We start from the raw sequence: 23,361 nt of genomic DNA on the forward strand, positions 1-23,361 counted from the left end.
CCTCCTACTGCAGCTTTCAGTTTGAAGGAAACAGTATCTACTCACCTCTTTAATCAAACACTTTGCAATATCTCTATTACTTCTTGTACATAAATGCTAAGCTGGGCTCCTCTGTGTTGATTCCAAAGGAAACTGGATGAGTAGGTTGGAAATGTTCAAACACCTAGCACTGTATGGATGGCAGCAGGGTGGGCAACTGAGAGAAGCAGAGAGCATGGGGGAGCTGAGGAAGGCAAAAAGGGAAAATATATGGAAGAGATAACAAAGAGGTTTCATTTTCCTACTCTTCATCTCAGCTGCAGCACATCTACATGGGATTCAGGTTGGAACCCATCACCCAGAATGGTAGGAAGATGTGCAGGGGGAGGTTTAGGTTGGACATTAGGAAGAGATTCTTCACCCAGAGGGTTGTGGAACACTGGGATGGGCTCCTCCGGGAGGCAGGAATGGCCCCAAAACTGACAATATTCAAGAAGCACTTGGACAACATCCTCAGGGACATGGTGTGAACTTTGGGGTTGTCCTGTTCTGGGGCAGGAGTTGGACAGGGTAATCCAGGCTGTCTGAGGTTGAGGGTTTAGTGGTGGATGTGGCAGAGTTAGGGTAGTGGTTGGACTCGATGACCTTGTAGGTCTTTTCCAAGCAGAGTGATGCTGTGATACCACTCAGCTTGCTGAAGAGACAAGTGATGCACTGACCTTGGGCTGAAGTCCCCCACAGGATGACATTCAGCTGAAGTGGACTGAAAGAATCCAGTGGGATTTAGGTGCTACCAGTAGTGTGACCACTCTGTGGGCCCACTGTCACAAGTTTGGGGGTATATTTTTTCTCATCATTGGATGGAAGGCAAAGTCCTACATGTACTTGATCCACACTTGATCTAACTTTTTTTCTCTATAATGTATTTTACCTGTTTTAAAAGATGAACAGACAAAACCATCTAGAATAGCCATATAGGAATAACTCCCCAAGACAAGATGGCTCTCACTGAATTGTAGAGGTATAGGATGATTAAAGAGGCTAAAAGCTTTAGCAAACTGCTGTGAAAACTGGGCCTGTGCTCACAGGGACTTCAGGCTGCCCAAGAACATCATTAAGATGTTTTGTTCCTGCATGCATTATCCCCACAAACATGCCTGAGCTGCCCAGAGGGCTCTCTGGGTCACAGAGGAGCCTCCAAGGCATGAAACAAGGGGGACAATGAACATCTGAGGACCAGCAAGACAGACTGTTGATAAAAATTTCTCCTGACAACAGTAATACTTGCAGCACCTTGGTCCAGGCTTCCCCCAGGGTGTGCAGGGAGCAAGACAAGACATTCCTGGGCTGCTGGGGACAGAGGACACTGTGCTCATGTGAAGGGCTGAGCAGTATGTGGGACCTCCAAGCACAGACATTCTGCAAACTTCCCATAAACTGCACAGCCAGTTGGCTTGTCCAGGACTGTAAGAAAAATACTTTGTTAGGCCTCAGGAGTCCAGATACATAAGAGCACTAGTGAGCTGCTAATAAGCAAGTGGCTTAGCATGCAATTAACTTTAGAAGATCCTAAAGCATAACCTGTGCTGCAGCCCAGGGGAGAGGCATAACTCTGTTATGATAAACCACAAATGCCCTGTAATTACCCAGCCACACCACAGCCACCACCCTATCATTAAGTGCTCAACAGTTATCATGTCATTGAAAGAAAGCTGCAGAATGCTTGTAGAATTTAAAACGCTGCTAAATACTGGTCTGGGGTTCAAAGGATTAAGAGGCAGAGGAGGAAACATAAAGGTAAGTAACAACAACAACAAAGTATTCTGCTGCTTATAGTTTTCATATCACAATCAACAGGTAGGAAACTACTGCTGAACAAGTGAATAGAGAAGCTGAAATTCAGCTCTAGAGCTCCCCAGAAGAGCTTGAAGTGCTACATTTATCCACCTGCTGACAGGGATGCTTCACCTCAGTGTGACAAGCCAGGTTCCAACACCCACCTGTCATAAGGGTCACTCCTACATGTCAGGGTGATGACCAACAGTCCTCTGGCTGCAGCCTGGGGGCTTCAGAATGAGTGGGACCATCCCTCAGAAAAATAATACTCTCACCCAATAAACCTAAATTGCTCTGTACCCATGAGGGCTTAACTGGCAGCACTGGAGCCAGTTTGTGAGTCACTGGGGGAACGTGATTCTGTTTCCAGCCCAGAGACCCTGATGCAGACACTGCAAGTAGAACAGTTCATACTTTTCTGGATGGAAAGGGTCTATGAAATAATTTCCTTGGAAAGAATGACTGATGGGAAGACCCAGACATCAAATCTACAGGACATGTGTTACGATAAGGAAGGAATCATGCTGCTGAGATCATCAACACAGATCACACCCAGTGATGGGGTGGTGGATACTCAAGAAGAAATGTGAATTCCCATCTTGGAAATACCCATGGTCATCAGCTGTTCTTGGAAGGAATCTGCAATGCTCATGCAAGGAAAATGTCCTGCCACACAGCAAATCCATTAGGAGCAACACCCACCACCCTAAACTTTTCAGGGCTCCAGCTAGGGAGGAGTTCTGGGAGACAGAGCAAGCTGGGAACTCAGAAGATGCTTTCATAACAGTGTCCAGTGCAAGCAGGATTCTCCAGACAGTCTGTGGCTGAGGACTCTGGTTTCCCAGCTCTTCTCTTCCATGTTTCCAGATTACTATCCTGAGTAGCACGCAATGAGAGGAGCTGTCTTTTGCCCCTTTGAAAAAGAGATTTGATGCCTGAAACACAGACTCTTGGGGAAGCCCCAGGTTGAAGAGAAAGCCTGCTCCTCCAGTGGGTAGCAGTAAATGCTGATCTCTGCTTCCAAAGCAGATCAGTAGGAAGACTCCAAGTATGAATTAAAATGCAATTTGTAAAGAAACCAAGAATGAAATATGGGGTTAAAATGGAGAATATACTAGATGACATTGTGTCTCAGTGTCAGTATGTTCCAGGATGTTTACAGGCAGGCTATGGACTTCAATTTTAAATTAGGTCACAAAGTAGAAAATGAAGATGTATCACTACACAAGAAAATGAATAGTATGACATTTGTTCTCCAGATCAGTGACAATTATTCTGGGAGATGAATAAATAGCAAAGTTGATGAAATTTCAAAGATGAAATTTCAGATTCCACAGACAAGAGACAAGCATAAACAGAAAACTTCATTCCAGATTTCTAAATTGTTCCACAAATCACAAGTGGAAAGAATACAAATGTGCAGACTTAGGCAAGTTATAAAAGTCCCCACTCGCAAGGCTTAACTTTCAGTATCTCAGCCCCACCAGGAGTGAAACAGTTGCCAACATGCTTTACAAAACCTTTATGCCCAGCCAGCCCAATGCCTGGCAATTTCTTAGTAAACTTCCAGCAGGGTTTTACAAAGACCTGAAAAGTTTCTTGTAGAAGAGGGAAGATAGAGCTAGATCTTGATCTGATGTAGAACAGGCAGCTATGAAATAAAGGTGCCAATGTTTTATTAAAAAAAAATAAGAAGTTTCTTAAGAGGAAGAAGGATTTTGAACATGCTTCTGCCTTCTGGAAAGAGATGCAGGATACAATTTTGCCTATGAAGTTGGACCCAGGGGACAGCTGTCAGTTGGGTGATTCTCCAGTATCCACTTGAAGCTCTTAGAGTAGAAAAACGTTCTGATTCTTCTGTGATCTTGCTGAATTTCCCACCCACGTGTGCCAGCAGAGATGAAGATTTGGCTGCAAAGGCAAAATGGTCCCCAGGCATTCATGCTATGGATTCATACAGGCTGTGGATCAACAGGTTGATGTGTTAAAGTTGTGTTCTCACTATGACACAGCCAGAGACACCTGTGACTTTGCAGGTACCTGCACTAGGGTCTTTCCAGGAGAGACATCTGACAGCTAAACCGAGGGGTTTGTATTCATCACCCTCAGCACCTCTGGAGGATGAGACACCTCATCCTGATGGCAGCACAGGAGCTCAAGTAGCCAAATCCTCACCCTTGGGTGTTGAACCCTCTGCAGTGGCTGTGAAGAGAGTCTGGGGTATGAATTTGGACTTAAAACTCTTAACACAGATGTCTAAAAGTCTTCTGAAAAAAATACTGAGGGTCTGGCTGTCCTATTGCTGCAAAGAGGGGGACAGGGAGAACAGGGGTCAGAAGATGAGTTCGTGACATGAACCCAGACTGCCAGTACAGCTGGTTACTCCTTCCTAGCTTACTGCATTCCCTGTGGCCAGGGTCAGGGAGGATTCCTTCTCTAGGTCACATTTTGGAGCTAGGATCTCACAGTCCTCTGGTTTCATCAGAGTTACATCATAACTGCAAGTTCTAACTCCTGAACCTAGCAGCTGGTTTGACTTGACCATCATATGTACAATGCAGTATATGCATTAATCATATCTGCAACTATAATCCTAAAAAGACTTACAAATATGAAGACTTTGATGTGAAAAACCTTTTAGTAAGATGATTTAGTGACTCATCTCTCATGGAAATAATTCTCTGCATTCTCATCTACCAGGGAATTCCTCTGTTTTATAGAGTAATTGCAGACAATCACTGTCCCCTCTGTTCACTGCCATTATTCTCCTTCAGTCTAAATTAAAACTGCCTTAAATGTTTCTTTAATGCCCTCAGTGACATTGTGCAGCCTCTGTAAGGCTTTCTTACAGGTTAGTTGAAGCCTAGACAACATGAACTAACTTTGACCCATCAGCCAATTACTTACATGTGGATGGAGGAGTGTGCAGAGCATGGAACTGAGCTCAGTGAAATTGCACACAGACCAAAGGGATCTCACCAGGCTTCAGTCAGCACATCTAAAGTCAGGACATCTTTTTCTTCACAGATATGTACCTTTCAACTATTTCAATCTTAGTGAACCTGCAGTTGTTTGCTCTGACATCTCTCTTTCCTCCTCTCTTCTGGGAGGTTTTCAGGTTTCATGACAGTGGGAAAGCCATCTGCCATCCTGTCCTAAAACTGACCTGTGATGAACAGGACAGAGCTTTGAAGTTTCCCTGGGAGACTCTGCCAATACTTGGTGTATGTGGGATTACTGTGCCAGCAGCTTCAAGGCCCTCCCTCATCCGTGCTGCTGCTGCTTAGCAGGTCAGTGTCCATCTGCTGGCTGATGGCAGCCAACTGGCCATGCACACACAGCCTCTGCTGGGCAGGAGAAACCTGCTCCCTTAGACCTCTTCATGGTGTGAGGCTGCTGGAAAACAAACCATCAGAGCAGCTTGGACTAAGGCAGGTTTTCCCACTGGCATCCTGGCTTGTATCAGGAGTAGTGTGGCCAGCAGGGCCACAGGGGAGTGATTCTTGCCCTGTACTTGGCACTGGTGAGGCCCCACCTCGAGTCCTGTGTGCAGTTCTGGGCCTCTCACTGCAAGAATGATCTTGAGGTGCTGGAGCAGGTCCGGAGGAGAGCAGCAAGGCTGGGGAAGGGACTAGAGGGAAAGTCTTATAGGGAGAGGCTGTGAGAGCTGGAGTTGGTCAGCCTGGAGAAGAGGAGACTCAGGGGGGACTTTCTTACTCTCTCCAACTACCTGAACGGAGGCTGGGCTCTTCTCCCAGGCAACTAGTGACAGGACAGGAGGGCATGGCCTGAAGCTGCTCCAGGGGAGGTTTAGGTTGGATATTAGGAAGCATGTCCTCATGGAGAGGGTGATCAGATGTTGGAATGGACTGCCCAGGGAAGAGGTGGAGGCACCATCCCTGGATGTGTTTAAGGAAAGGCTGGATGTGGCACTGACGTGGTGGTGTTAGGTCATAGGCTGGACTTGATGATCTTAAAGGTCTTTTCCAGCTTTGGTGATTCTGTGATTCTGAGCCAGCGTGTGAATGGTCATGGGCTCTAGACCCACTGTTTTATGGCAAATAAAATTGGGGTGGTTGTATTTGTGCCCAGCTGCCTGCTTAAGTGTCGTCAGTGCTAACTTGATCCATCCAATTTTAATTTGCTGTCACAAGTCTCCCAGAGCATTGCAGAAGGGTGGAAGGGAGGATATTTTCCCTGATGACTGCTGTTGACATTTGCAGAATAGAAGTGAAGTCAGCCACTTGTTTGTTCAGAGGTTTGCATGCCCGTAGTGGTTCTCAGCTGGCCGGGCTCGCTCAGTGCCTGTAGCCCAGCAGGGACCTTCCCAGCAGCAGCATGGGGAAAACTGATCAAGCTGTGTTGGTGTTTCTTTTTGTTTTGAGATGTCAGTGAAACCAAAATGATGGATCATGTAATACAATTTGGAGAAGCAAATGGGAAGGTATTGTGTTCCTTGCTGCCCCCACAGAAAAAGGAAATAAGGAGATGTTAATAAACACACACAGACTCAGGGAAGCTGTGACATGGTAAAGGACTCATGGCTTTGTTTATTGACAGCGTCTTGCAGCTTTGGTTTTTCACTAATGGCAGCTCCTGCAGAAGGAAGGCAAAATTTCAGTCTTCACCCCAAATGTATAGGATGTGTTTGTGTGTGTGAAGGCTAATGTCTTTCTTCTGTTGTTTCAGGCTCAAGGTAAAAGCATCAGAATAATGTGGTTGATGGTGGTCCTGAAAAGTAGATCTTCTCTGGCTGGTTCCAGGCTCTGCATCTAATAGCAATGTAAATAACTTCTCTTTCCTAGCAGGATGGTCATGAACTTGATTTTCACAAGACTGAGCAAAGCCCACCTTTGATTTCAACAGGCTGATGTGTACTGGGACCTGAAAACATGACCACTGCATGAAAGTGGATTGTGGGGACACCAAAAGGAAAAGTGGGAATGAAGAGAGTGAAGACAGTGTAACTGAGCTGTGTTGTTAAGAACAGGAGCAGATCCAGGACAAAGATAACTTCAGTAATAAAAATGAACTGAGATTGGGAAGAAAGGAGGGCAACTAGTGACAGGACAGGAGGGCATGGCCTGAAGCTGCTCCAGGGGAGGTTTAGGTTGGATATTAGGAAGCATGTCCTCATGGAGAGGGTGATCAGATGTTGGAATGGACTGCCCAGGGAAGAGGTGGAAGCACCATCCCTAGAGGTGTCCAAGGCAAGGCTGGATGTGGCACTTAGTGCCATGGTCTGGAGATGTGGTGGTGTCAGGTCATAGGCTGGACTTGATCTTAAAGGTCTTCTCCAGCCTTGGTGATTCTGTGATTCTGTGCTTAGCACAAAGGCAGGCTGAGAGATCTGCCTCAGGCAGGTCCCACAGCTCTGCCCACAGGTTGTCCTTGCTTGGCCAGGGTAACAGGGTCTGGTTGCACCTGCAGCCACTGCCCGAGGGGAGCAGCAGGCTCAGCACCTTCGAGTTTTGCCTCCAGTAGCTCAACACATTTCCCATCACATTTGCATCACAACGCAAGAGAAATCAAATGTAATCTCCTTCTAAGCAGATAGGAACTAACCCCAGAGATACTTGCTTGAATTCTGCTGTTGCAAATTCCTACCAAAAGCAAATGCTATTCATTCAAAAAACAAGGCTGAGCCTGGAGATCTCTGAGCTTGCCCAATAATAGAATTCCTAGTGAGTTCCTCTGTACCAATCTGTTAGGAAATAGCAGCAACATGAGCATGATATGGAAAACACCTCCATCTTCAACACTTTCTCTTAATTTTCAAGCAGGAGGGTATATATCCACAACATCTGGCAGTAGGAACTTGGTCATACGGTCGTAACAGCAACACAGAGAAACATCACATGTGAGAAAACCAATCTAAAGACACCTTATTTTTCCCTTTCCTAATTGTGGTGGGCTAGCAGGTATTTAGGTCAGGCAGAGAAAAATAAATCTCCAGAGCTACCTGTCAAATAGATAAAGGTAGCCTGAACTGCTAGAGAATATGGGGGATTTTACCTGAGCAAAATCTGAATAGGGGTTTAAATGGGTGAGATAGGAAGCTGCTCCTAGAAGGACAATATACAACATCTGGCATGACCCTGGGCTTCATCTCTGGCCCAAATTCAGCAAAGCATCTGCCATAACTTTTCAGAACAGCATCTTAAATGTATTTCTCTCTGCAGAGACTCTCAGACAGCCCTGGGATAGACCTACTAAAAGTAATATTATGATGTTCAATATTTATGTTAAAGAATCACAATGCCTGATCTGGGCCTGAAGACCTAAAATACCCCAAATGCATTTAAAACAACACCAATGTAGGTGTCATGATTTACTGTTTAAGTATCTGTCAAGCACTGGCAATGCTCTCAAAACATGAATCAGGACAGAGCTATTTGATTTCCAGTGGAAATGCCTGAACCTCATTTAATCTGTTTCAGCTTTTGACCTGTCAGAACCCATACGGGATGAAGCACTGAGTGAATTACAGAGCTACAGAAATTCCTACTGTGCTCTAATTATTGATTGAAGTAGAAAGTAAGCATTTTTCACAGTCCAGGCTCAAGTGAAATGCCTTCCCTATTCAGTAGAACAGCAAGTTCAATACGTGCTTCTCTGCAGTGTTGCTATGTATGTTACCCAACTGTGACCTGAAAGTGAAAACACCTATAAACACACATGAATCATCTTCTTAGATGATTTTTATCCAAGTTCAGACAGGTAACCTGGATTGTTAAGCTGCTTTTCCCTTACTATTCTGTGGTTAAAAGCAGAAGTGAGGTAAGGAAATGTACATGTGTGGGTTTAAGATCCACCTTGTTCTTCTAACGCACGAGTACAAAGAAAACAAAACTCATGCTCATAAAGAGCTGAATTCTACAGGCTGGGGAAAAAAAACACACACTGTTTATTCTTGCCATTCATGTTCTCAAAAGGCATTTTCCTTACAGAAAACTCAGCTTCACCCCTGTTTTGCAGCTTGGCAGCAATGATGTTTAAGCCTGTTGGAAACCACCTCGTGAACTACGCTACGCAGCAGCTTAATCAGGTGAGCATCCCACTGCTGCCTGCAGCCCTGGGCTAAAGCTGAAAGGAAACCCTTTTGCATCAAGGTAAAGATCAAAACAGAACATTTAGCTTTGTCATTTTAAAAAGAGCTCACTGGGATGTTTTCTTCTGAAAGCATAAATCAATGGAGGTTTCAACTTTGGAAGCCAATTTGGAACAAAAGGCAATGTAAAAACATCCAGATGTCCCAAGGGCTTCACAAAGCTCATCTGCATCTTGTCTGCACCCTCTGTAGAAGGGGAGTCTAATGTGAGCACTTGCCAGGTATTAGCATGTCCTAATGAGACTCCTGCAACTGCCAGCTCAGGATGAAGACTGCAGGACTTCTTAACAGATCCCTGGAAGAGGGGGCACTGGCAACCAAGGAGTCGAGACATTTCTGGTTCTCACTAATTAAAGCCTCTTCTGTGGCTCTTTTTAAAAAGCCTTTTTTTAAACCCACTATTTGTGGTGGTCCAAAGGGCCAGCATGGAGGGAGGATGGGCCACACAGAGGGTCACTGTGGCTGATTTCTTGTGCTGTAACTGCAGCTTCTTTAGGGTCAGTCCTTACCCTGAACCAGGATCCCACTGATCCCACTGCTGAGACACTGTCTGAATATGGACCCAGAAAAACTATCTGCCTTGAACACAATGAGCTAATGATGTCTGTAAGAGAGGTATTTCTGGAGACTCAGAGCCTGCAGAAACTGGAACTAGGAACTGGGAAGCACGAAGTGCAAGGGCTCTGGGGTATTTACACCCACTGAATATGAGGGTAAAGGATGGGTCACTGTAACTAGACACAACCTCACATGCAAGGCTGTCCAAGTCCCCAGAAGTGACGAACACCTCTGTGTCCAGGAGGGATACAGTCTGAGATGCCCAGTCAGCAGGTTTAGTTTGTATCCTGAGTGGCATGAAGTGTGGGAAGCCCTGAGACAGCAGCCACCAGCATGACTTCTGGGACTCCAGGCCTGTCCAGCCCCCTGGGCATGCACCAGGATCTGACCCCAAGCCAGCCTCCAACCATCTCACCTGAACAGCAAATGATATTTGGCTTAGCTTCTGGAATCACAAACACAACCTCACCTGAGGGGACATTTCATTAGAGCCTGTGCTGTGTTTTCCTCAGTTGGTACAGAGAGACTCACACACCCCCACAAGGGTCATGGGAAATGTACAGCTCTTGCACTGCATGACACAGTCCATCTTGAGACAGCAACAGCAGCAGAGACAGCTTGTCACACAGACTGTTCTCACACAGCACACCACATACCCTTGTGCCTTATTTGCATTTTGCATGAAAAGAGCAAGCAACATTCAGTTCAATCAGAAATGAAAGCAGAACCCATTCTAACAAATGGGGAGACAACAAGAGCCCCGGTTCTCCTCTTGGACACGATCACAGCTCCTCTTACAGCCAAGCAGAGCTGGGAGTGCACAAGACAGGAAGAGGGATCTTGGAGAACAGAAGAACCTGCTTTAAGGACACGACACAGAGCTACAAAAACCAGGGAGAGAGAGAAGTAGAAAGAGACATACTGGAGAAGCTGACCATTGCGAAATGCTGACACCGGTCTCCTGTGAATTCGATCGGACACCTACCAGAAAAAAAGAAAACCAGAAAGAGAGAAACAAGATAGCAACATGACACCCAAACAGACAGATCTGAGGCCCCTTCTGATCCCTTCTGTGACTCCTAGCCATCTGCTTTCAGCCTTCTCCCTTACCTGCATCCCTAAGCCCTAGCCCAAAGCTGACACCGAGAACCGTCCCTGACTAGACCACTCTACATCCACCGCTGTGCCCAGGAGGTTTTGAGCAGTGTGGTGCATTTTTTTGTCTTCAAACATACTTTGCTTAGGATCTGGCATGTACAATCGCAAAGGCAGTTTCTCCAAACATCTCTGTCCGAAGAATCCATTTGGACATCTGGAGGGGAAAAGGGGAGAAATCACAGAACACGTCTGGCACCATTCTTGAGGCTAAGGTCAGAAATAAAAAGTGCATTGTGATGAATGGAAAAAATAAAGGCTTCACGTGTGTATTTACTCTTCACTTTGCTTTAACCAGGCACCTGCAACATCAGCATTCCAGCTCTGCTTTTGGCCTGGATCTTGAAGCAGCCAGCCAAACCCCTCCTCTCCTCATCTGCCTGCCTCCTTCCTTCTCACCTGCTAGAAGTACCAGCTGGCAGCATGATCGAGATGGGCTGGATGCTACTTTCAGAGACTCTCCTTGGAGCTGCTATCTAGACAAGACTGGCAAGAGGCACCACAGAGCAGTGAGGAGCTGCTCAGGCGACAGTGAGCGCTGTGCAGGGCAAGCACCTTCCCGTTATCATCACAGGAGTCTCCACAGGATGGTCCAGGGAAGAGGGTTACATTGAGGTTAGAGAGAAAGCATGTGCAGAGTCTCTGTGTTAACAGAGAAGAAGGGACAGAGAAGAAAGCTGAACCCAACAGGTCTCACATGCTGCCCAACAGTGAGGCTCTCTCAGGCTACCCCAACCAAGGTGATGAGCTGGGATGTGCCAGCTCACAGGGCACCAATTACATGTTCATGTGATGCCGCAGGGGCAGGGTTGGCACCCTGCAGACCAGGGCTACCAGGCATGGTGAGGAAGCTCCCTGGATCAGGCTAAGCCAGGTTTGGGGATCACAGGGATGTGGGCAGGGGTGTACTGGGGGCTGCGAAACCGCAGGTGGGACAGCAGCACCTGCACACCAGGTGTTGCGACCCACCGCAGCTGCAGGTGAACCTCGGAAGCAACCAGAGCTCAGTTGAGGGTGGTCAAACCCTCCTTCCCCAGGCACTTATCTCTCCTTCACTATATCATTTCTTCTAGCCTCCTTGGATAGTCCCTTAAAGTTATTCCTGAAGTCCCAGCTCCTACCTGCCTGTCCCACAACTCCCTTCCCAACAGACCTCTCCCTCCTCTGAGCTCAGGAAGGTTTTATCCCTGGAGCATCTTAACCTCTGTTCTCCAACTTCCCAGGGTAAGTGTAGGTCCTGTGCCTGGTACACATCAGACCTTCCTCATGCCCAGCTGCCACCCACAACATCTCCTAATTCATCAGTGTTTGGCAAGCCCCAGCTGCTCAACTAAAAAGGGACTGAAATACACCTCAACAAAAAGGACATGGACCAGAGGCCTGAGCCTGAGGTCAGTGGCTTGGCTTCCTGCTGTTCACTGCAGAGGACAGCAAACAGCCAGAGTGGCCTTGGCATAGTGTCAGACTGGTCCCAGCCTGCACATGTTGGGGGGTGGAGCAAGGCAGGTCCAGGTCCCAGGTGCTCAGTGCCAGCCCCACGTGGGTGCTGTAGATCTGACCCTCTTGTGCCTCCCAAAGGTTGGTTCATACCTGCTCCCAGGCTGAGACACAGCCGAGGGGATGAGGAAGGGATGGCTTTGATGTTTAAGATGACCAAAGCTTTGCTGTTCCAAAGCTTGCTGGCAGATGAGTTCTATGCTGGTGCTCAAGGGCTATGGCAGCCTTGGTTGTTCTGGACTGACTTATGCCCAGGTGGCACGTTGCAGATATGCAACCCCAGCAGAAAAAATACCTTCAAGCAGGTAGATTAATTCCTGCTTCTCTACTTGCTTAAGGAAGATAAAACAGTTTTTTTTCGTCAACTCTTGGGGTCAAGATGTAGAAATTACAGAAGTCTTCCCTATTCATTATGACCAGAAAATCTTGATTGTTAATAGTTCTCCCTCATCCTGGATGTACACTGAGCTGAGTCAGCAGGTGGGAATCACGATGTGAGGGAACATCAGTGGCTCTCACAGCCCCTCCAGGGGGGTGCACCAGGGCAGGGGTACACCAGCCCATGGTCAGGCCTGCCAGGATACAGCCTTGTCCCACCTGGGGGGCTCCTCTCTCAATGGGAGAGGTGAGATTCACCTGAGCTCTTTAGAAGGACGTGAGGAGGCACCAGGGGGCTGGGCACAAGGCAGGACAAGGTGTGAAATCTCCCAGCTGTGGTGATGGACGTGGCTGGTGCCATTCTCCCAGTGCCTGGAAGACTGCACTAATTCTCCCTCAAACCAGAAAAGGGGGAAAGGCTGAGTTATTTGCTGACACACTGATACAGCCACAGGCTCCTAGAGGAGGCCATCCACCTGTGGGACAACCCTCTGCTACTCCAGAGGCAGGCTGAGCCGCAGTGCTCGATGCCTACAGATACTCCTCTGAATCCAGAATGATCCAAGGAGAAGATAACAGCCAATAAAAGGCTTCCTAACCTCTCCATCCCACCTGCTGTCCTTCACCTGAAAACCTACACAGCTCCAAACCTGTCCATCTTTTCCCTAAAATTCCCAGTTCTCCAAGGCAGGGTGCCCCATGTCCAGGGAACATTTCACCTGCTGTCTCCTTCACAGAAGATCTGGAAGGCCTTACATGACTGACATGACTTTGGTGCTTTATTTTCTGCTGGTTTTCACTGCAGTTTTGGTAGGTCTACACTGAGCAAAAAGGCTGGTGCACCCTCAAACCTGTTTCCTGTGGTTCTGGGGCCTGGGCTAACACCTCCATGTGGGATTGTGCTGGGCTCTTTGTGCACCCTGACCTGCTCAGGGGGAACTTCAGGGCACAGCTCTGTGTGAAGCCTCCTTGACCCTCCCCAGTCATACACTTCAGTTTCTCAGTATCCAAGTCACTTTTGAAACTGGAAATTTGACTCCCTGGTCAGATAAGTATCTTGCAAAAATTCATCCCCTACTCTCAATTCTTGGATGTTCATCTCGGAGCACAGGAAAGGGAGACACACCAGTAACGTTGCTCCAACAGCAGGGAGCCCTCCCAGCTCCCAAGGAAGCCCTGGCAAAGGGTTTACCATCAGACATGAGGCCTGGTGACCTTCCCTGGGATGAAGCAGAGGAAGCTGGTGCTGGGAAGTGGAGTCAAGATGCCCTGTGGGCAATCAAAGAGCACAAATCTGAGGCAGCTGGGTGATGCTGACTCACAAGGACAGCCCTGGGGAAGCATGACTTTCAAGAAACCTTGAAGAGACTGCACTGGGGTTTGAACAAGGCATCCACAATAGAAGGTGTCTTCTCCATCCTTTGTGAAGTTTATTCATCATCACTGATAGCGTCAAGAACTTACTCGTCGGGTCTTCATGCATATCCAGTTTAGTTTGCAACATGCTGCCCATCTGCTTGGGACTGGAGGTCTCACGTATGTTGTGAGCACACCAAAGGGCCTCAAAGTGCTGCTGAATGAAGCCAATGTCCTACCCACCTCAAAAAGGAGCTAAAATATCCCAGGTGCACATTTGCAAGAGATCAGCAAAGGCTGGAACTTCAGTGTGACTGAAGCTGCATGCCATTAAGGAAAGACTGGAAGTTGCATGGAAACTGCTGTAAGGAATTAAAAACCCAGAGAAAGGTGAAAAAGCAAAACAGAAAAGTGTCAAAGAAGCTTTGATGCCATGACAGCTACCATACAGCCCATCTTCAGATCTCTGCAGTCAGCCTAGCGTGGGTGGGGAGCACAGCCTTCTAAGCAGAAGGCAGTAGGTAGCTATCTTCTCTGTGTCTAGGACACCTAAGGCTTTTTATCTTTAGTTACAAGTGAATCAGCAGTTGGAAAAGGGACAGAAAAGAAGCCTTCATCAACACGAGCACCATCTGTCACCTCACAAGCTAGCAAACAAGTGGTCAAGACACATGTGCCACTCTGGTGTCCCTGGGTCCAGATTCCTCCTAAGTGAGGCTGCTGGCAGCAACAGTGGCCTTGGAAAACACAGAGGGCCTATGGTTCTTTCTTTTTTAGCTGTCTCATACATCCAGGCTGGTGAAGATGATTTGATATTTATTACTATGGCTCCATGTGACTTTAGGAAGAAATTTCCAGCATACATGGCCCATGAGTCTCCTGGTCTGGAGAGGAAAAGAAATGGAAAGCACCATTGCAGAATCTGCTGCCTGCAGGAAGGGCTCCTGGGCAGCTCCTCCTCAGTGGCCAAGCATATAGCCTGAGGGACATGCCTGAGAGTAAAGGCTGGGAGCCATGAGGTGGTCTTTGTCAAGAGGTTTTGGCTAACTATCCCAACCAAATGGAGTCCCTCCTACTTTTGAAAGCTCCTCCAGGAGCTACACAGATGGTGAACTACTCCTGCCAATGCTACCTTTGGACTTTCTGGTCCACTCACTGGTGTCACAAAGGCCCAACATGTCTCTTCTCAAAGGCCAAGGGAAGTGAACAAAGCTGTGTCTGTAGGAACAGTCTTGGGGAAGCACCAACCTCTTGCAGACAGCACCTGGTCCCTTCTCTAGCCTGTGAGGAGAACCCCAAGATTGTTCTTGCTTGACTCCAACACTCTCTGTGTGACCAGATGCATGAAAATTGAAAAAAAACCTGCCAATTCTGAAAATTTGCTCCTTGCAAATGCCCCTGATCAAACTGCTCAGGAATTTTTCTGTCCAGATTCTGCTGTTGCTGAAAGATGCCCAATTCCTTATGTTTTGAGCAATTCCTTAAGGTTTGTTTTTTTTTTTTACCCCGTTTTGAAAACAACCCCAAAGTTTTGCTCTTGGCTTCAGGATGAATCCCAGGTAAATATTTATATGGTATTAAAAAATGCAGTAAGATGATCAGCCAAATAATGCATCTCAAAAAGTACAAACCAGAATGGTCTGGACGACCCATTTCTATGTTGTTTGCAGAGCACTTATGAACACTGAGAAACTTTGACCTTTGGTGCTGTAGCAGGGCACAGCAAAAATGTTTGTTAATTATTACTAGCTACTATTAATTAATAACATAATCATCATAATGCTCCTGCTGGAACCAAAACCTTTTTCTGCCCAGGTGTTAAGTCTTGCAAGGATTGGCTCATTTCCTTTGCTCCCTCAGATCTTCATTAAAGTATGTCAAATTTGGTGTCTGTCATAATGCAATCCATGGTACAAAAGGATGTGAACATGCAGGTGCTTCAAAATCATGGGCTAAGGAGAAGCTGTAGCAGAAGGACACAATGCACTGATATAAGCAAATGAAGAAATGTTTCAAGCATGTTGTTTATTTGTGTGAAGGGCTGAAGAAGATGACAGTTCTGTCATTGTCTCCTGACCAGTCCTAGGTGTTCAGCTCTGGAGAGCCACAAAAGGCTGGGCTCCAAAAAATTGCTGATGGAAAGAAAAGCAACCAGAATAAATGCAGAGGCCTCATCCAGAGCAGCTAATCATGGCATGTTTGCTGTATAGTGGATTTCAAACCACAGGATCACTCACTTCTGGGCTCAGTGAAGACAACAGTGCAGCTCTGACTGAGCCAAGGGAGCTCAGCAGCATCTGCACCATTGACTTCACTGAGCTTTGCTTTGTTGCAGAATCAGCTTCCACACTCTGATGGTTCTCAAGGGTCTATTAAAAAGGATACGTTGAACAGGATGCATAGACAGGCCACTTGAGCCCAAAAAGTTACCTGATCTCATCACCCCAAGATAAACAGCATGCAAAACTCAACAAATGGGTCCAGGCTGGTTCAGGAGATTTGGAATAGGATGTGGAGGTTTTCACCCCTAGCTCAGCTCTTCTCTTCCAAGGACATTGCAAAACCTCTGCACAGAAGTGCTCACATACCTGGGGCAAAGGGACATGCCTGTGGATCTGCAGGGTGCAGCTTGTGCTGAGCAAACCAGCAGAGTCAGTGAGAGGGATGGTGGAGCTCCTGAGACCACAGGGGAGCTGAGCAAGTTGTGCTGCATGGAGGACCACGGCTGATGTTCACCCCCTTGGATGGTGCCCTGGCAAAGCACGGGGGAGCTGGCAATGTGGCTGACCCTTCAGAATGATCTTTCCCTTCTCGTGGGAAAATGTCCAGGAGGCAATGTACACAGAGGAGGCAAGCAAATGGACTTCTAGGAGGTAAATGTAATATTGTAAGCTGGAGATCTGCCTACACCTGTGTTTAAAAGTGAATCGATCTCTTTGCTTCAGTTTCTATTCTCTCCTTGACTTTCACTTCTGTTTGAGTTCCTCCAGGCCTCTGACCTCACTCTCTCACATAATGCAGTGCTGCCACCCCAAACCCAGAGTGTCTGTTTATCTGTCAGCATCTGTAAATCCTTCAGTCTGACTCTTGTGAGCACAAATGGTCTAACATGATGTGGGCGTGTTGCTCTATAAAGCTCTTTAAGTCTTCTCATCCCACGTAATTTAAGAAGATCCTGGCCCAGGGTACTAGCCACTCTGATTACATCAACCACATGAAGGAGTCACAAAGCCCCTGTCAGTGGGCAGGGAAGGACTGTGCAGTGAGGAGACTTGGCTTTGGCTCTTTGTTTGCCTGGGAAGACCCCAACTGGAGATAACATGTGCCAAGACCTACCAGGGGAAAAGAGTGACTCTGCTGCCACAGGCACCAGCACAGTCTCATGGGGCATTGCTCCCAGCACTACCAGACTGGAGCAGCTTCAAACTGCTCCAAGTTGTGCCAAGAACCCAATGGGCTCCAGGATGAAGTTAGGCCCAAGACCAGAGGCTGTCAACCACCCCAGATGCTACATTTAGCTGGACACAACCATCTGGTCACTGCTCTTGTGCGTCCCAGCCCAGCTCAAGGTTTTGAGGCTTCCTTGTGAGCATCCCCTCTGCAGGTGCTCAGTTTGCTCTGCTCAGACTCACCACTTCCCAACAGTTATGCTGAGGAACCAGCACAACTTGTAAGGCCTCACTGAGAAAAACGAGCTGGAGAAGGGTCAATAAATTCATCCTGTCAACAAAATCCTTGGGCTTTTTCATTTACTGGGGCTGTTGAGGCAATTCTGTATGCCTGTGGCTCAGGCCATTTCCTGGGTTTATGCTGAAAATTTGTAGAATATCTGAGTCAGGTCAGACATCTCCAACTTAACTTCCAGATGGGCTATTTGCAGACTCAGGGTAAGAGCACAGATTGTATCATCTTCAGGTTTCCTTTGACACTACCATGTGTAGAATTTACTTCAAATTAAGGACAAAATTATGCAAGCACACAATTATTAAAAAAGACATAATTTCTGGAGCAGCAACAATTTCTGTTCTGGGCTCTTCCCTGGTGAAGAAAATGCATTGTCCAAGAGCTAGCTGAAGTGTATTGAAAAGGCTTGGAGGAGGTGGGTTTACAGGCAAACAATTTGCTCCCCAGCATTTAAAAAACCAGGAGGAACACTTTTCTGAGAAGCCTGTTAAAAATAATAATAAAAGGCCAGGTGCAAATTTAGGCATTATCTGTAACAAATCCAGTATGAACCACTTTAGGAGAATTAATCATTTGAGAATCCCACTACTCTTTTTGCTTCAGAGTGCCAGTGGCAACATCCACAGGAGAGATCTCCTTCTTCTGCTTGTGGGCAGCTGCAAGCAATGAAATCCCCTCCAGGAAGTTGATTGCAGGGTGGTGGCAGGTAGAGAACAAGAACACTCCAAATTTCTGTTTTCTGAAGCTGATATAGGAAAGGCTGGTAATGTCACACAAGGACTGCAAGTTGGCCCCAGTGGCAGAAGATCCCCAAGGTCCTGCTGACTCTTATCAGAGCAGAAGAGTGGGAACAGCACATGGATACTTGTTGTTCTTGGCTCAAGATGCTCAGGTGGCTCTTGTTTGATCTCCAAGGCACTTGAGGAGGTTGTGTGCAGCAGGACCTATTGACCTCCTCCATAGTCATGTCTCAGACTCATGGCACGGCTGGGGGTGCAAGGCTGGCTCCCACATTACAGAGTTCAGCCATGCAGGTCAGACCTGCATCTTTTCCTCCTCTAGTTTGTCCTCTGCATCTGTATAATTGTATCTTTCACAATCCACAGCAGCAGATCTCCTGTCTCGTTGCAACAGTGAAGATGTGAAACATTTCAGCATTTTGCTAGTTTGCAGGCAGGCAAATGTAAGGTCTGTTTAACCATCAGCAGCCTTCCTCAAGAATTGTCCATATTATTGGAAAAGCCATTTGATGGGAAATACTAACTTCATTTCAAATGCTTCTGCATTCCTCAATAACTAACTATTGCCTTCTGGAGTCCAGAAACTCTACACCAGCACTTCAAGCATCAGGATTTCTTCTCTTCAGGCTATGATCTAATGATAAAAACACCCAAGAAGAATGAACATCCAGATATCTCCTCAAGCAGAAATTACTGCAACTGTGTGGAAGGCCCTTGGGTCCCTTGGGTCCCTGGTAATACAGAACTGGCTTTTCTGGCAGAGGAACAGTGACAGTGCAGACCTTCCAATCACTTCTTTTAGGTTAACACTTTGCTGCACTGCCATGCACACCCATTCAATTCCCATCTGGTTTTAGCAATTGGTATCTTGTGACTCCTCAAAAAAGGAAATAATTTTATCATCTGCAAGGAAGGAATTGAAGCTTTCAAAGCATATGAAATAAATAGGTCTGGTTTGCATGGCACATAAACCCTTAGTGGAATCCAACACTGAGCTTCTCCTCTGTTTATCAGCTATCACAGCAGCCTGGTTTGAAGGTAGACTGGTTCTTCACAAGGCTGGAATCACTTTGGTTAGAACAATCTGTCTCCTGAAGACACATGATAACTACCACATGCATCCTTCTTAGGAAAAAGAGCCAACCATTCCAGCTGAGTATTTCAGGAGCTCAGGTAACTCGTACTGTACTTAGAAATCTACCTGATTTGCAAAGTCTTGATTTGGATTCAAGTTCTTCCCAAAAAGAAATAGCCTTGAGATCCATGCTTTTGGCACTACCACGTTGCTTAGAGATAAACAGTGATTCATACACTTTTCCAGGCTTCAGGGGTTGGGCCCTCCCCAGTATGGAAAGACTGGAATGGCTGGGGCTTCCCAGGGCTACAGCTACACCACTACAGGAGCTGTGACTGATTCATCCTATGGGGCTTCCCCCATATTTCCTATGGGCAACACTGGCAAGATGAACTTACCAGTGCAGCCAAGAAGCCAGTGGCAGAGACAACCACCCTACAGCACAAGGGTGTGTGGTGTAGAAGGGCTGCTCTCACTTCACACACGTGGGAAATGTGGAGGACCACAGCATCTGGCTTCTGTCCTTCATGTCTGAAGGGCAAATCTGGGAGAACTGCAAGATGCTGTTCATCCTGTGTCCTTTCCAGCTGACCCTGCCTTGGGAAGTGAGAGCACAGGAGCTCGGCAGAATGCACTTCCACATGGTTTTTCCTACTGCTCCCTGACAAAACAAAGGAGCACTGGGAGAAGGGAGGAGTTGTGCTGAGTGTAATCCAGCTCACAGCTCTTCCAGGAGGAATGATGGTTCTGTTCAGATGTGTCCTTCAAGGCCTGAGGAGCTGTGGTGTCTAGTGAGCTTCACCCCACACAGTGGCAGTGGCACCAGGTTGACATCCACAGACACAAATACCTTTGGCTGTGCATCTCCACTGTGGGGTCTCTGGGCCACGCCAGGAGAAGACAGTCAGCTTTGGTCTTCTCCAGGCTGGGCACAGTGACCCCTGTATCTCCAGCTGAGCTCAGAAGCTGACTGCTTCATAGTCACCTGCAGGAGCCTGGGGGCAGCTACAGGTGGGTTTTGTGTACCTCTGTCTCCAGCACTGCCAATCACACTGCACTGATTCCCAGGCCTCAGTAGGGTTGGAGCATGAGCTGTGAGATGCTGCTGGGCTTGCTGGCTGGGACAGGTTGAACCAGAGGTGAAAAGGTCTCACATCCCATTCCACATCCCTTGGACTATGCAGGCCCACTTTATCCTCTCCAAGAAATTTCATTTTAAGGATAAGGACACAGCTTGCTCAGGGAGGTTGTGGCTGCCTTTTCCCTAGAAGTCTTCAAGGCCAGAGTGGATGGGGCTTGAAGCAACCTGGTCAAGTGAGAGGTGTCCCCTGGACATGGCAAAGGGCTGGAACTAGATGATCTTTAAGGACCCTACCAACCCAAACCATTCTATGATTCAATGACAACTTAATATGTCTTCCTGGATTTTTTTTTGCAGGTTTTTAAATTTGAAAGGGAGAAACAGACACCCCTGAGCCTGCCAGAAAGGGGCACAGAGTGGTGAACAGCAGTGTGCTAAACCTGCTTCTGGTCCCATGAGAAGCAGACAGGAGAGGTAAAGGGGCAGGTCTCAGCAAGGGGCTCCCTCCAGTTATGGGGGTGGGTGTGCACTGGGGAAAGACCCCTGCCTCAGAGAGGAGGACCTGTCAGCAGGGGACACAGAGCTCAAGGAGGACAAAAGGGACTTGACCTTCCCCGAAGCTGCAGAGGAGAAAGGGAAAGAAAGGGAAAGGAAACAGCCAGGACAAACATCTTGGAGGAAGAGTCAGGAAAAGTGAACAGTGGCACTCACACAGAAAAGAAAACCTGAACCTCCCCCACTCCCACCCCTCTAGCCTCCCTCCCTGAATCTGCACAGCTCAAACTGCAATTGCCAGGAGAATTTCAGAGCCACCCCCCACCCCCTCTGGCAGTTGCACAGAGATGTCCCCCCCCCAGCCAAGTCATTTCCATATTGACACAAGAACTCCAGTGACTTACTTGCAAGACAGCTGGTTAATCCCCTCGATGTAGTAGCACACCCCACCATTGACACAATAGGACTTGGCTGTTTCGTTGCATTTTCTAGCATGCCCAGACCAGGAGGAGAGAGTTGTGGTTACTGCAGGGGGAAAAACACACAAAAAGGGCATTTTGTTATTTCCTTTGTTGGGCAATTCTGCTTCCTCAGATGATTTTCAACTAGTGCATTTGCCAAAGTAAAACCCTGCCAACCTCAGCCTGTGCCTTCAGACCCACCTTCACCTCTCCAGGTCCTGGGGCTGTGACTTGACCTGTCCTTTCCTAGGAAGAGAGGCCAAGTGAGCGAGGAGTGAAGGACACGCCTTCCTCTCAGCAGCCAGCATGGCAGGACAAGATAATCTTTCTTGGTGAGCTACAGGGAAAGGGGCCCTTCCCCGTGTCTCCTCATCCTCCCCCTACACATGCATGCAACCCTGCATGGGCAGGCAGGAGGTGTGAAAGAGCAGGTCCTGCAGGGTCACAGAGTCATGAGGACACCTGCTGAGGCCTGATTTGCCCCACAAGACTGGACCAAGACACAGGGGACATTCCATTCCTCCACATCTCCAGGAGGAAGAAAGGTTTTAGCCATAAGCCCTCACTGTCTCCAAAACAGGTCCAGAGGAAGCAAGAACAGCTCCATCTTTCCCTTCTCTGCTTCTGGGCATTCCTCTGTCACAGCTGCTGCAAGACAGCAAGAACTTCAGCAGTACAAGTCAGTCAGCCTGCTGTGTGCTAAGAAGTCAGCCTGTCTCAGGCTTCCTGGGATACAGACCCTTTTCCAGTTTCTTGGAGCATTTCTTTCTGGAGAAAAGCCTTCCAGTCATGTAAGGTACAAACAACACTGAGGGTGCTCTGCAAAATTCCACTGCAACTCCTGTCTCTGAACGACTCTGACAAAACAGAGCATCTCCATGGGCAAGACAAGTGAAAAAGCTTTTGTTAGAGCAACTGTTGCACGTTACACAAGCAGAGCAGCTTTGGGGAAATGCAGACCCATCTTCACATAATTGAGAGAAGGGCTGAACACTCAAAAGCATCTACTTTTTCCAACTGAATACTTCATCTCATTAAAGGTAGTTCCCCTTCCTGGAATACCCAACTTGCTCATCCCCTGACAGCTACATCTTCAGCAGTGTAGTTACTACCTACTTTCTAGCACCTTCTATATTGTCCTCAAGGTTTCTGAGGAGATACCCTCCTCCATCCTGTTTTCCATAGCCTGAAAGAGCCTCACGGAGAGGTCAGTGACTTTGGACCAGTTGGTGAAGACTGAACATCTTATTGATAGAGGATTACAGGAAAAAGGCTGGAGCTAGAGCCCCAGGCAGGAGCTAGTCAGGACCATGGGAGAAGCAAGAGAGGCAGAGCCTGCCCTGAACAAGTGGGAGCAAGGGCTGATCCTGACAGCTCAGGCAGTCCCTGAGCCCATCCCAGAGGCTGCCATGGATGCCTGCCCTGCTGCAGCCCCCCCTGCCAGAGCCAAAGTCCCTGCTCTCCTGCTCATTCATTTACACGAATGCATTGTCCACCCCCATTGTCTTCTGTTCCTCATAGGGAAATCAAAGCTTTCCACTGTCTGACAGGGCTGGGGTTGTGCACCAAGCAGAGCTGTTCCTGTTCTTTGCCTTTAACAACTGCTGCCTCTGGGGTTTTCACAGCTATCAAGGGCAGAGCAAGTTGTCTCAAAGTGCTCTGCAAACCACTCATGGCAAATACTTCAGCATAGACTGAAAATTAACATGGCCCTGGGACAACAAACAGCTGCTCCCATCCCAGGGCATGTAGCATCAGCCAGCTGGGAGCTAAACGTGCAGAGCAGTGTACACAAACTAGAGTGTAAGCTGGGGTTTAGAACAGACCATTATTTGACCAAGCCACCAAAGACGTTCTTGCAAAAAACCCTAATGTATGAAAACTCCCAAATTTGTGTATTGAAATTCAGCATTCCCTTCTAGTTAAGATTATTGAGAATTTGAAGCCAAAACCAC

The 23,361-nt window shown here is 47.5% G+C and overlaps 1 protein-coding gene across 1 annotated transcript in view; it reads right to left on the minus strand.

Moving 5' to 3' along the window:
* The window catches only part of NRG2 (neuregulin 2), a 184,945-nt gene that overhangs the window by 19,859 nt on the left and 141,725 nt on the right, over nucleotides 1-23,361 (minus strand). The window contains exons 5-6 of the mRNA XM_009994223.1: nucleotides 21,350-21,470; nucleotides 10,720-10,796 (exon numbers count right to left, since the gene is read on the minus strand). Of these exons, the coding sequence (XP_009992525.1) occupies nucleotides 10,720-10,796; nucleotides 21,350-21,470 (198 nt within the window). The remainder of the gene's footprint in view (nucleotides 1-10,719; nucleotides 10,797-21,349; nucleotides 21,471-23,361) is intronic.

This window comes from Chaetura pelagica, unplaced genomic scaffold (assembly GCF_000747805.2).
Source record: "Chaetura pelagica isolate M959 unplaced genomic scaffold, ChaPel_1.0 scaffold183, whole genome shotgun sequence".
NCBI classification, from domain to species: domain Eukaryota; kingdom Metazoa; phylum Chordata; class Aves; order Apodiformes; family Apodidae; genus Chaetura; species Chaetura pelagica.